The sequence below is a fragment of the Liolophura sinensis genome, chromosome 7 (assembly GCF_032854445.1).
Source record: "Liolophura sinensis isolate JHLJ2023 chromosome 7, CUHK_Ljap_v2, whole genome shotgun sequence".
NCBI lineage: Eukaryota > Metazoa > Mollusca > Polyplacophora > Chitonida > Chitonidae > Liolophura > Liolophura sinensis.
The window spans coordinates 55,327,711-55,341,140 of NC_088301.1; the positions used below are offsets into that span (position 1 = coordinate 55,327,711).

Below are 13,430 nucleotides of genomic sequence, written 5' to 3' on the forward strand. Positions count from 1 at the left end.
ACCCTCCCTCCTAGTGCTTAGCTGAGTGTTTTCATGTGGCTTACCCTCCCAACTAGTACTTAGCTGAGTGTTTTCATGTGGTTTACCTTCCCTCCTAGTGCTTAGCTGAGTGTATTCATGTGGCTTACCCTCCCAACTAGTACTTAGCTAAGTGCTTTCATGTGGTCTACCCTCCCTCCTAGTGCTTGGCTGAGTGCTTTCATGTGGTCTACCCTCCCTCCTAGTGCTTGGCTGAGTGTTTTCAAGTGGTCTACCCTCCCTCCTAGTGCTTAGCTGAGTGTTTTCATGTGGCTTACCCTCCCAACTAGTGCTTAGCTGAGTGTTTTCATGTGGCTTACCCTCCCAACTAGTACTTAGCTGAGTGTTTTCAAGTGGTCTACCCTCGCCCCTAGTGCTTAGTTTAATGTTTTCATGTGGTTTACCCTCCCAACTAGTACTTAGCTGAGTGTTTTCATGTGGTCTACCCTCCAAACTAGTACTTAGCTAAGTGCTTTCCCTCCCTCCTAGGGCTTAGCTTAGTGTTTCATGTGGTTTACCCTCCCTCCTAGTGCTTAGCTTAGTGCTTTCAAGTGGTTTACCCTCCTTCCTAGTGCTTAGTAGAGTGTTTTCACGTGGTTTACCCTCCCTCCTAGTGCTTATCTTAGTGTTTTCATGTGGTTTACTCACTCCTACTGCTTAGCTGAGTGTTTTCATGTGGTCTACCCTCCCTCCTAGTGCTTATCTTAGTATTTTCATGTTGTTTACCCTCACCCCTAGTGCTTTGCTTAGTGCTTTCAAAGGTGATCAGCCTAGTGTTCTCAGTACTGTTAATCATAGTGTTTTCTTCCACAGGTGGGCTGGTGTCCTCACTCATTTTGGGGTATAGCTCATAATTATAATAAGGCTCATTTAATGATTATAAATAAATGCTCATTTATAAGGTAGAATTTACTCTAATGATGCACAGACCCTTGATAACCTTTCGTCTACTCCATGTACCTGTGATGAAATAGATTAAAAATCAGATAGATGGCTTATTATCATAAATGCAGAAGTTTGCAAAGGTATTTTTCATGTATGGACTCTTCATTGGCTAACATAGATTACATCACTTTTCACTGAAAATCAGGTGTCTTTCTACAGAGCTGCAGGTCAATACATTCAAATGATCTGCTGCTGAGGGAGTGGCTAGTGTTTAGGCAGTGCTAATGTTTTGTTTAGACTGGTGTTCAGGCCAGTTTTAAGGTTCGTTCTAATGGTCATAGTTAGACTTACTGCAGTGTTCTACTAGCTTTGTTTTCACATATATTTAATATGTATATTCATGTTTACTGTACATACAAGACAAATTTACAGGCTGAGGTGTCCAGGCCAATTATGCCATCAAAACATCAAGGACACTTATTCATGTAAACAAGTGCTTCAGAGACAGCTTTCATTCTTGAGTTTGTACTGTTTTCAGGTCTATCCTCCACAACCCCCACAGCCCCCACAACCTCCTCCACACCCACCCCCACACCCACCACACCCGCCACATCCACCACAGCCCCCACACCCTCCGCACCCACCAGCATCACCCATATCTCCAATGTCACCCGCATCAAAATCTCCCCCAACCATGTCCGTGGCATCCCCAACCGTTGCACACCCGGCACAGTCCACAGCCACAAAACTTGGGTCAATCCTCTGTTTAATGTAATGGTTGGATGGGGTGTGAACCACATAACCAGCCGCATCGATCAAGGCCATGGACTCTGATGGAATGGTGAGCACCTGACGGGTGCCGCGGGTCGAAGGTGGGTGCATAGGATCACCGGGCTTCCAGTCTTTGGGGCGAGGCTGACAGAGGACGTGCAGAAGGGCAACACTGAATGCTACAGCCAGGTTCTCTGCTACCTCATCACAGCTGCCACTTATCCTTATCCTTCCGTCCTTCAGGTCCACCGACATCTTGTCAATGCAGAAGTCAAATTTGTGCAGCTCATACGGTAGGTTTACGTACTCCCATGACGATGTGGTGAGCTTAAACAGCATGACTGATAAATGGCCTGGGCTACCTTTCACCCCACGTCGACCTAAACCCAAGGAAAATAACAATAAAGCAAGATTGCCAAGATATCAAAATCACACGTTTAACATATGGCCTAAAGCGTTAAGTTACTTTTTGTACTTACTCATGATTGATCAGATTAAAATGAGATGTTCTTCAGACTATTAGGCTTACACGTTCACGAATAAACTCAATATATTTTTAACCAATACAAGCTACCGATATCTGAGTAAGGGGAGATAACTGAATAGCCTTATAAAACATTCTCAGTGAATAGACAGGAAACTCATACATGCCCACTACATAGGTTCATTGTTCATGTATCCCTAATTCTCACCTGAAGTTCCAGGTATCCCACACCTAAATCCCTCCCATTTCCCAAACATGAGTGCCCAGTCACTCTGGCCGTTTTTAATCAGAAGTGCTCTCTCGCCTTCTTTTGGGCTCAGGGCAACACGTACATCGTCTACAGTTGGTCTCACCTGAAGTAACAATACAATACACATCCTTTTATCTTAAAACAATCTGCCAAACTTAACTTGTTTTTGTGATCAGTGAAAAGTTGAAGAAACTGAGTAGGGAAGTATGTTTATGTACAATGGTCTTAGCCAGCAGCTCCTCACGAAATGTAGATATTTATGTAGACAAACAGTAAATGAAAGGTAGAAGTAAAAAAAAATTACACTAAATATAACATTTCATTTGACCACTTCACTGCAAGCTTTTACTGTTTTGCAATGTTCTGCTTATGAAATAAAAGTTCACACCATAAACCCAAATTTCCATCCTTATCCTGCTATTATTCCTCTCACCTGTACGTTTATCACCTGTATGTTATCCCCACACAAATCTGACAACAGTTAGTACAGCCAGATTACCTGATCTATCGCAGGTAATTGATCCATGCCAATCAGGTGAGCCACAGCCACCATCTTGTCCTGGTAAAACACTTGGACAGCAGACATCAGCAGGGGCAGACTGTGGATAATTCGACAAGTAAACACAGGCTTCTTCATGTGATTGATCAGCCTGGAAATATAAAATTTGTGGTTCATCTTAATGTATGTAGTGAGTATGCTGACATATTATGACTGCCAAATCCTATCAAGATACTGCTCATGGCCCTTTTGCATCTAAAAGTTTAGGAGTAATAATTAAAATGCATGTAGGATGGACCAATTAAAATACTTTTTTCTTCAAATCCACACAAATTTTATTGGTAAAAAAATAACAATTAATTCATAATTATTGCTCTAGGCATGTCTTTTTTCTCGAACAAGATCAGGAGAAATGAACAATACAATAAGCTTAATAACAGTACTCTAATTCTTCAACCTTTTCTCATGTTTGCAAGGTGTAGACTGAAATACTTTTTGTGAAGTCTTGAAATTGGCCAATCCAACCATTGTAGTCTTTGTCATCAAACTCAAATTGCAAATTTGCACAAATTGCATGGACAGTTGCTCTTTCGTATGCAAAAAAGTTGAGAAATTAGGGTAAGCGTCACTTTTTTAAGTCATTAACACACTATATTACAGTTTCAGCAAAAATATGATAAGTCACTGTTTGTGATACCTGTGACATGCCACAACGCAGGTGTTATCTGTGCCCCTGGGTAACTGCTTGAGGGGTATTGGGCCCCACATCTGTTCTATGTGTTCTGGCATGGTACACGTCTCATAAGAGCCCCTGAGAAGGGACAGGTTACAGGGGCCTCGCTGTGGGGGCTGGATGGTGGCTTTGATGGAGAGCGGGATCATGTTCCATTCAGTCTCGCTTACCTTTTTCCTCAGCTCAAAGGTGTCAGAGAATGAGGACTTTGTGTTCATAGGAGCTGACTCTATGACTGGACTGAACTCGTAACAGCACGAACCCACCATGTACTTCTTCATGCGAATGCACGCAAATCCACTCTGACACTGTAGAATTACCTGCAGGGCAGAGTGTTTGCCTGTATCATACTGAAACTTGAGCAAGCTCTTGCCATCCCAGTTTGTCTCAGGACCAGGCAGTCGCAGAAGGCTCTGGGAGCTAAAATTTGGTCCTTGGCGTAGATAGAATTTCAGTTTAAAATTTTCAGGAATACCTGCAGGGTCATCTATGGTAACCTGTTCCAGGGTGACATCACACACCTTGGTGGAGATCTTAAACAAGTCCACTGAGTTGATAAAACTGAGCTTGCCAAATGGAGGTTCTCCTCGATACATACCTCCATTCACTGCAAAGTTCTCATGAAACACCTTCTTCCACAGTAGTCTTGTGGCAACATCCGCTACACAAAGTCGTGACCCAGGCGTGCGGTCATTCACAGTGTCATCATGGTTAAATACCCGTCCAAGAAGAGCCTTGGTGTCTTTCTGATAGGCAATCGGATGGAGTTGATGGGTGTGCCATATAAGGTCAATGTCGTAACATGGAACCAGGTAGATGTCTGGGAAATGCTGTTTCAGGAAAAGGAACTTCCTGTAGCGAAGGTAGCCTTGTTCTAAAAACTTCAGGTCTCTAAAGTGAGGTAGGGAGACCTGGTAATAGAAGACTTTCTGCCGAGCAACAGCCGCCTTTAAGTCATAAGAGAGGTTGGAGGTGAAGCTGAAACCGCTTTCAGAAGAGAGGCTTGAGAAGGTTACATGAAATGGCTCAGTGGGGTACCTGGCTGTCCACAGAACCTTTGCTTTGGCCAGTGATTTCTTCCTCTCCTTTCAAGGACATGACCTTGTGATTCACAGTCTTGTTGAACAATGCTTGGCAATCTTCCTCATAGGCAAGAGGTGACAGAAGATGACAGTGCCACACCCATTCAATGTCCAAAGGAGCTGCCAACGGTTTGTCACTGTTTTCTGCTGCCAGAGGGAGCCATAATTTTTCATAGCGACGAATGGATGGCTCCAGGTTCTTCCCTCCATACAGAAATTTGTAGGCCTGACTATCCACTTCTTCAAGGAAATGCAGCTGATTGAGAGAAGCAGTTATGAGGTCTGTATCAATCCTGATTTTCTTTGCTGAAAACTTTGGGACTGCAGCTGTCTCGGCCATCTTATACCTGCTTACAAAAAAAACAACAAGTTGCTACTTTATAAAAACAAATATGGCTTCCATAAGTCCTCAATAAACATATAAATGAAGACCTTATTTATTAAGACTGGACAAACACAGTGCAGAATTCGTTAAGGTTTTCTGAGTGTCTTCCAGGCAGGAAATAAGTGTAGCTGTCTGCATGTCAGGTTTTGTTCAGAGAAGCCAAGTTTAAAAGTTTAAGTTGTTTTCCTAATTATTACAAGAAACCTTCAAGTACAATTATATCCCCAATGTTTCAGGATTATGTTTTTAATGTGAAAGAGCTTAAAATATGGGTGAAAAATCAGTTTCTACACCTTACCTCAAACAGAACTTAATATGTCCAGATTTCAAGAGCTTTCTCTTTACAATCTGTTAATCTCTCTCTTAATCATTTAAAACCTTTCAATTAAAGGGTTAAATGAAGAGTTTGGTTTTTAAGGAAATGAAGAAAGATATGCAAAAAAAAAAATTCTTTTTCGTGCCATTTTATATTTCATAATAACACCTCTATTTTATACATATTTTTCGGCTCTCCCCCCCCCCCCCCCCCCCCCCACAAAGTGTTTTGACATCTCTGCATGTATCATTGTTGACGTCACCACAGCAGGCTACTTAATTGGAGACTGACCGCTATCTTAGGAAGTCTGTAGTTTAATTTGGGGTTAATATAACAGATAGGCAACGAGCTATGCCTTCTGTGTTAACCAGCTTGGCTCACTATTGTTATGGCAATGAGCCTTGTTGTGTCATGTTATATTACAAGCCAGGTATACTGCTTGTCAGCTTAGCTTGACAGATTTTAGGAAGATGTCATTGTGATCATTTCTGCTTCTACCTTGGTGGGTTTCACTTGTCAGGGATGTACACAGGTACCTGCCATGCAATCATTTATAGAAGTAAAGTCAAAAATAGTACCAAAAATGTATGTTTTAATTTGCATTGAGTCAGCCATACCTTAAGTAATTTGGTCACAAATGTCATTGGTTATCTTCGAGAGCAGTGAAGTTCTTATTTATGAAGATTCTCTAAAATAAAACTAATGTTATTAACAGCAAGAATGCAACACATCGTCTGAAGTCAACGTGATTGTCAGTATTTTTATATTATCAAATGCAACACTTTTTCCGCCACTAATTTGAAATGGCAACAATGCATCCCACTAGACACTCAATCACCAGGCCCAGCTTGCTGAAGTCTTCGAATTCAGTGGTTGAATTGGATAAATTATTTCAATGGGCGCTCTCACAGTTCTCATCCAAGATTGTCCTGAAGCACTTTCTTAGCTACAGTATGCAGGCCCGAATCAGTTGGGCGACCAATCAAATGTATATATGTACATGTCCCGTATATCTAGCAATATAGGTTCAACATAGTCCAATGTAAATATAGGCTATGACTTCATACAACCCCATTTTCATTCAAATCAAGTATTACTTTTGTTAACACGACAATAGGAAATGCTGTCATGTAGGTCTGTATCGCCTTATGTATGTACATAAGACGTATGTATTTACAGGATCACAGTACACTATTCCCTTCGCGTCCGGGTGTGCTGCATAAATTTATTTGGACATCTACCCACTGTACTAAAACTAGGTGAAATACATGTCGTACACGGATGCTGCTGTCAGTCCACCTAACATACCTGCCAAGCGCCAAGCCCGCACACCCGTCTCTCCCTACAGGCAGACAGCTGTTACCCGATGTCTCAGTGGCCTCGTCAGAATCCCTACCACGGGACTCAATCTGTGTCACATCGTCCGGCCATTTTCACTGACGGGGATGCTGCCATACAGGAAAAATTCCCCGATAATATCACGTGATAAGCAGCACTCTTATACATGCGGAACTCGTCAAGCAGCCAGTACACAGCCAATAGCCTGGTGAATGAATTATTAATTAACCATCTTGCGGGAAATTCGAATGTGCCCATGTGTTCACGCAGCTGGTGATGTTATAGCCTCAGTCAATGGATCTGATAGACTTGGATAGAATCAGAATAGTATTAAGCTATACCCTGCAACATCTTAAGCCTATGCGTTTTACCTCAAGATGAAGGTGAAGCCACATTACAGCGTTCTTGCTGCATATATATAGGCCTATTAGGCACGGTCATGGTGAAATCTACTTTTCCTCGTATTTCACAAAATCTCAGAGTAGGAATACAGCTTATTGTATGTCCTATTTAATATTCAGTCTACTCATCGCAACGTGAACAGCAATACGATGTGCCTTGCGATAATAGTGAACACTGCATATATCGCACTTTACAACGATTGGTAAATTTTCGCTGCAACGTACCTCGTCGCATCGCACCTTACCACGATGTATCGCACCTTACCACGATGTATCGCACGTGTGAATGTACCCTTATTCAATCATTTCCACACCTACCGCGCGTTGCCAAAAAATCTGGCATTAAAACCATTCTGCTTAAGTATAGTATGTACATTATCTTGCTCCCTGTCAGACCCACTTAATTGTGGCCAAAATCAGCACACTAGCCGGTGGTCACTTTGCGATTACAGAAAAACTGAACTTCATAATTACGTATGTCTTTTTGTCCACTCAAGGCCTGTTTTACGAAGCTGTCGCAATTTGCGCATGGAGTAACTTCCATGACAACACATACTGCAGTGCTTGGGGTTTAACGTCGCACTCATCAATTTTGCAGTCACATGTCGACGACGGAGTCCCTAGAGTGTATGTAAGGTGCCTCCTTCCTGCACTACGGATTTTTTTTTATCTAGCGCTGCTTCACTGAGAATTACGCCGCCCCGCCAAGGACATTATACTGATACGGGTCAACCAGTCGTTGCACTATCCCCTTTATGCTGAGCGCCTCTTTTAGGTGTGACCCGGCCCAGGATTGACCCTGGATCTCACGCTCTACCAACTGTGCCATTGGGGCCGGCCTGATTGTTACGTGGGCCTCTCCTAATTTGATTAAAATCAGATTGAATGTATCTCATTTCGCTAACAACGTTGTTAGCGAAGCGATATACATACGATCTGATTTTAATCAGCTTGAGGCCTCTACATAAACATCAACATCGTTAGCCTTGTTGATCGTGGAAGAGAGTACATTCACGATATCTGAAGTCTGTTTGATGGCGCAAGCTGTTGTTTCAAATATTTTAACCAAGACGAGAATAAATCCAATATACATATATACCTATACTGTCCCTTCCATCCACCTTAAAATCCAAACTAAGTCTGTGAAACTCCAGGAGAGTGGAATTCGAACACGTGAATATATTAGTTAATGGTAGCAACACCCACCCCACGATTCTGACAATAGTACCATGCAGCTTACAGCCACAACCCAAATATGCTTGCTTGCATGGCACTTTTCTGACACTGCCAATAGAGCATGTTTTACCCATCTGGAACGAGCAATGCTCTTCCCATAGACAACAGGTATATGGCGTGGAAAAGATGGGAAAACTTACTGTTAGAACATATCAAACTTAACATGGAACGTTGTCGTCTCGAGTTCGAGGATTTCCATACATACATGTACATGAAATATTTTAATCTTATAGATTAAGAAAAAAACTTATTATTATTAATCTGATCAAGGAATAAATATTTCGTATTTCTGCGTTAAACTTTGAATGGTGTCTCAAGGGACTCATGTTTTTACCATGTAATCTTTACGGTCTCCTTGAGTTGAATCCAAATCATACTGAATCTTTTGCCGAATGAATCCCAACAAATCAGTCAAATTTAAGCATCAATGCATCAACCTGAAAATGTCATTTCAACTGTACACTCTAGTGTCCCATCTGATTCCTCCATACTCAAAGTGCTGACTTAAACATGGAAACTAGCCCCAAAACACACACTTCACACTAAACTCGTAGAAACCTGTTCAATATGCTGTAAGCTTAATTTAATAGCAAAATTGTATAATTGTGCACTGTTCGCATACAACCAAGTGTATAAAAATGTAAACATTGTTCGAAATAAGGAAGCAAAAATATAAGATAACATAAAAAATATCAAGTTCAACTTATATTTAACAGTCACTGTCAAGTTTTACAAAATGGAATTTGTACTACATCAAAGAAAATTTAAATGTTTACCAAAAGAGATTCAAGAAGTTATTTTCTATAATTTCCTATAATTTTTATTTCGTTTTGGCTTAAACTGAAGAAGTTTGGCATATCTTTTAAGCAGTTTTTCCCAGTAGCAAGAGACATCTTCCATGCGTAGACGATTCCATATAAATTCCTGTCCCCTGCAGAAATAAATGTAGCCAGCTGTTAGTGTGTACTTATACATACATAGCTAAGTTTTTCAACAAAGCAACAGCATGCAGTAAATGTATTTTGGCATGCCTTTTAGCTTGATTCTGGGTGATGCAAATATTTTTTCACAACCAACAAATACCTTGAATGAATTTCATTTTACATTATTTACATATTTGGTAAAAAAAAAATACCTTTCTGCTATCTGTCGTGCTATGTCATCATTTTCTTTTACAAATTCCAACAATTTTCTGAAATGAAATAAGGTAAACTCAAATTACATACATAATACAAAAGTTTTTACAGACAATCATAAAATCAACTTTTAACCAAAACCAGTCTGGTATACACAAAGTAGTACAAACATCCTTTTGTTTGCTTTCAAAATCTCAACAATACAAGACAGTCTAAAGTGCTGATGCGCTGATTGCCTCAGATTTTTCAGTGCACTATTTTTTTGATAAACATTATTTGGATCTTTTCTCCAACATTTCTCAGTTTTCATTCACCTTCCTTCAATGATGGCACAAGTCAAACAGACTATTATGAGGCATAATATTGTGATGCTTCTGGTTGGTTCTGTAGTTTCTTCATGGACCAGCGGGTTTCCTATTTCAAGGCTTTCACAGGTTCTTTTTCAAAGCATCCCAAGCTTTTCAAGGGCCTGAATGAACTCTCTTTCTTGGACTTGTTTAATATAATTTCAAGTCATTTCTTCTTACCTGACATCTGTCAAATCTTTTCTGACTGGAATGTAATGAACCCAAGGCTTCATGGCTGGATAGAAAAACTCTAACCAGTCCTCCCCAACTTGAAACACCACAGAGTTACACAAAAACAGGTGCTTGAATCGAAAACTCGCAGCAACCCCACGGAAATTAAATAAATACCTGTAAACAAACACAACAGATAATTACATTAAAATGAAACTTCACAACATTAGATTCAAACAGTTGATTTCATAAGTCATGAACATGCAAAAACTCTTCAATTCCTATCTTCAATCAGTTGCTTTACAAACATGAAATTTTACCTGAGTTTTAATAGGAAATTAGTTAACTAAATAGGCCAGATTTGGTTGCGGGACAGAAAATTATTTGGTATTAATCATTTATGTCAGGAAAGCAGCACAGCCATTTATATCTCAATCTACTTACTTGTATTGACAATGATCCTCCAGTTTTATTTCTTTGGCTGCAGGTCTCCCCAATGTATCCTACACAAACCCAAAAATACATGGAAAATTTCTCTTCACCTTTAGGTTCTAATTCTTAAATTTTTGAACCATAAAATCGGTTTAGAAAATGAAAACTCATTAACCCGAAAATGCATGTTTCCCGTAAAAAGCTGTCGAAATTCATTTTCATCGAAAAATAAGTCTTACCGCATCAGACTTCCAAGCCTGATTTTTTGTATATTCTGCCTCAACTAGCTCTGGATTACTGCGAGACAATAGAATCAGAGGATCCCTTTCAGCACTTGTCCGAGAGCCTCTGAAGAATGCTTTCTCTATTTTCTTCTCCCATGGCCATTTGGCTGCTTCTCTGAAATAATGAACGCTAAGATACAGTCATTGTCAGATGTCATTTAAAAACATCCCCCTAAATTTTTTAGGTTAAGTTTTTGGTTAAGAGGATTGCCAAGAGCAATGTTCCCCTTTTCATAATGTACCTGACAAACTTACTTTTTATCTTATAGCTGAACTCACAAAACAGAATTTATATGATGTGATGTTTATTGCTTACAAACAGCACCACAGCATGTAAACCAACATTTTGAATAACTTCTCCGGATCATACTTTCAGTTCTGGAAAACAGAATCTCTCACCTGGGAATAATCTCTCTTTGTAAATCCCATCTTCCCAAGCCTGTGGGGTAAATAGGAGCAACAGCAGGACCTCCTTCCCAGAAAGTCCATGCAGGGTACATAATGTCATAATTCTGAGACCTCTGTATAAAAAAAATATGTTTAAAATTAGATTATCATACGAACTAAGGTCAGCAAATCAAAATCTACATGTAGGTAACAAAAAAGGTTCTACATTTAGAGGAATGTAAAGGTATTTAATGCCAATTACTGGGAATGAAATTTCACAGGAGAAATAGAGAATAAAGTTTTCTCTTTTAAACATGTAGTTAACGGCAGCATAACAACTATAAAGTGTTGAATCATATAAATAAATCAAGTGAGAAAAATACAAAAACTGATGTGAAAATATAACGAAACACCTCTTTCAAAATTTACATTGTCGCATGATTATAAACTTCATCAAAGAACAAAATTGTACAATCTGCAGTATGCAGTTCTAAGAAACTTTCCTAACATCCTTGTTACAAGAATTCTGGAAACAACAGAGGCAAAATCATATTATCAAATTTAATATGGTTATACATGTATAAGCTCATGTGACCAAAACCCCCCCAAAAAAAGGAAAAAAAACTTACATCTTTACTGAAGGAAAATACTGGCAGGGGTGGATTATATTTCCCTGACTGTGGCCAATCACGAACATTAATTATCATCTCCATGTCAGGCAGTTTTTTGATTATTTCCAAAATAAAGTGCTCCACTCCACTGCACCTGAAAAGTTAACAGAACTGTCTTTTTAATAACACATGATACACATACACGTACATGATTGTTAACATGAGAGTCTTTCAATCATTGGGTCACTGAGTTTCATTTCCATTGTTCTTAAGGCCTGTGTGGCAAGAGGACATAGCTCCTACACCAAGTTAGCTGATGTATGATGTATGCCACACATAAAAAAGTTCACCAGTAGCTTGCCAAAATGGCAATGGTTTATTCCAAGCACTACCTTACAGGCTACCACAGTAGAAGATGAAAAACTTTTGAGTATGCAATTAAGCAACAATATCAAATAAATAAATAAATATATCAACATCAGTAACATGTGTATACTGAACATGTAACACATTTATAAAACAAGAATTTGCATTAAAGTTATGTATGAAGTCGAAGGAGGAGCATGCTAAACCTGAATGGAAACATGCATTCATCTTCTCTGTATAATTTGTGGTTGATGATTTGGTAATGTACACCTCTCTCCTTAGCAATATCAAAGCTCTCCTGACTTATTCCTTTCTCAGTTGTCTCCCATGGCTTCAAGTCCTCGTCTATAACCCTACAGCAAACATAAGCTAAGAATTAAAATGAAGTTTAGTTAAGCAACAATGTATATTAATTATGAATGTCATAATGTACTTAATTTAGCATCTGATCTGGAGTTTGTTTCCTTTTAATATTTTTTTTCTTTTTTGCCTTTTCTTTTATAAACTTGCCTTTTCTTTCAGCAAGGGTGTCAAAATAGACAGTCATACCCAATTATTTGTATCATCATTGTTCATTCATGCATATCACATAGGTCTTCCTTACCTAAGGTGACAAGTACAACCATCTCCACATGGTTCATACTTAGCCACAGCCTTTTCAATCAGTGACAAATACTTCTTCCATTTTGACGCTGTGAAAACAAAAAATATCAAAATTGAAGATAGAAAGTTAAATACACTGTGGAGATAAACAGTTAAATACAAACTGAAGAAGAAAGTGAAGAAAAAGCAGACGATCTACGGGTTCAAAAACGACATAACAGGGTAAAACTCATGATTTCACTTCGCAGAAATCATATATATAGGCCTACTATTACAATATCCTTGCCAAGCAAAGCAGCAGTTATTTTTTTCTTTCAGTGAACACATTGTAAATTTTATACATTGGGCCTGGCTTGTCGGGTTACCAGAACCCGATGCTACCGGCCTAGAATACGTACTGTGATTAACCTGCTGACAAAGTGTAGACGTGCAAGATTTTAACTGGACTGGGTCAATACAAGACACTCGGGCCACTGTTTATTTAAACTTCAGCGTAAAGGATGGAGATATACTGTTGTACTCACATGAATTTTGTTGCTTGTTGTACTTCGTTTTCTCGTCTTTCGAGGTTTCCTTGCCACACTTGTTATCCTTCCCAGCTTCACAGTTCTCCTCTGAGAACCCTCGCTGATTCTGTGACAGGAGGAAGGCGATGACCATCCACAGGGAGGCCTTCGCGAACTTCATCTTTCACG

The 13,430-nt window shown here is 39.5% G+C and overlaps 2 protein-coding genes across 2 annotated transcripts; both read right to left on the reverse strand.

Annotated features, from left to right (window-relative positions):
• Positions 1-1,443: 1,443 nt before the first annotated feature.
• On the reverse strand, positions 1,444-6,831 carry LOC135470542 (uncharacterized). The gene is given in 6 exon segments (XM_064749549.1): positions 1,444-2,054; positions 2,367-2,511; positions 2,908-3,058; positions 3,605-4,728; positions 4,730-5,069; positions 6,732-6,831. Coding segments are annotated over 5 exon segments (2,364 nt in total). The 5' UTR covers positions 5,063-5,069; positions 6,732-6,831.
• Positions 6,832-8,877: 2,046 nt separating this feature from the next.
• Positions 8,878-13,430, reverse strand: LOC135471543 (protein O-glucosyltransferase 1-like). The gene is made up of 10 exons (XM_064750811.1): positions 13,260-13,430; positions 12,737-12,824; positions 12,339-12,485; positions 11,785-11,920; positions 11,168-11,289; positions 10,724-10,883; positions 10,497-10,555; positions 10,062-10,229; positions 9,534-9,590; positions 8,878-9,329 (listed from the first exon to the last, which is right to left on the reverse strand). The coding sequence occupies exons 1-10, from the start codon at positions 13,420-13,422 to the stop codon at positions 9,200-9,202; spliced, it is 1,230 nt and encodes a 409-aa protein (XP_064606881.1). The 5' UTR covers positions 13,423-13,430; the 3' UTR covers positions 8,878-9,199.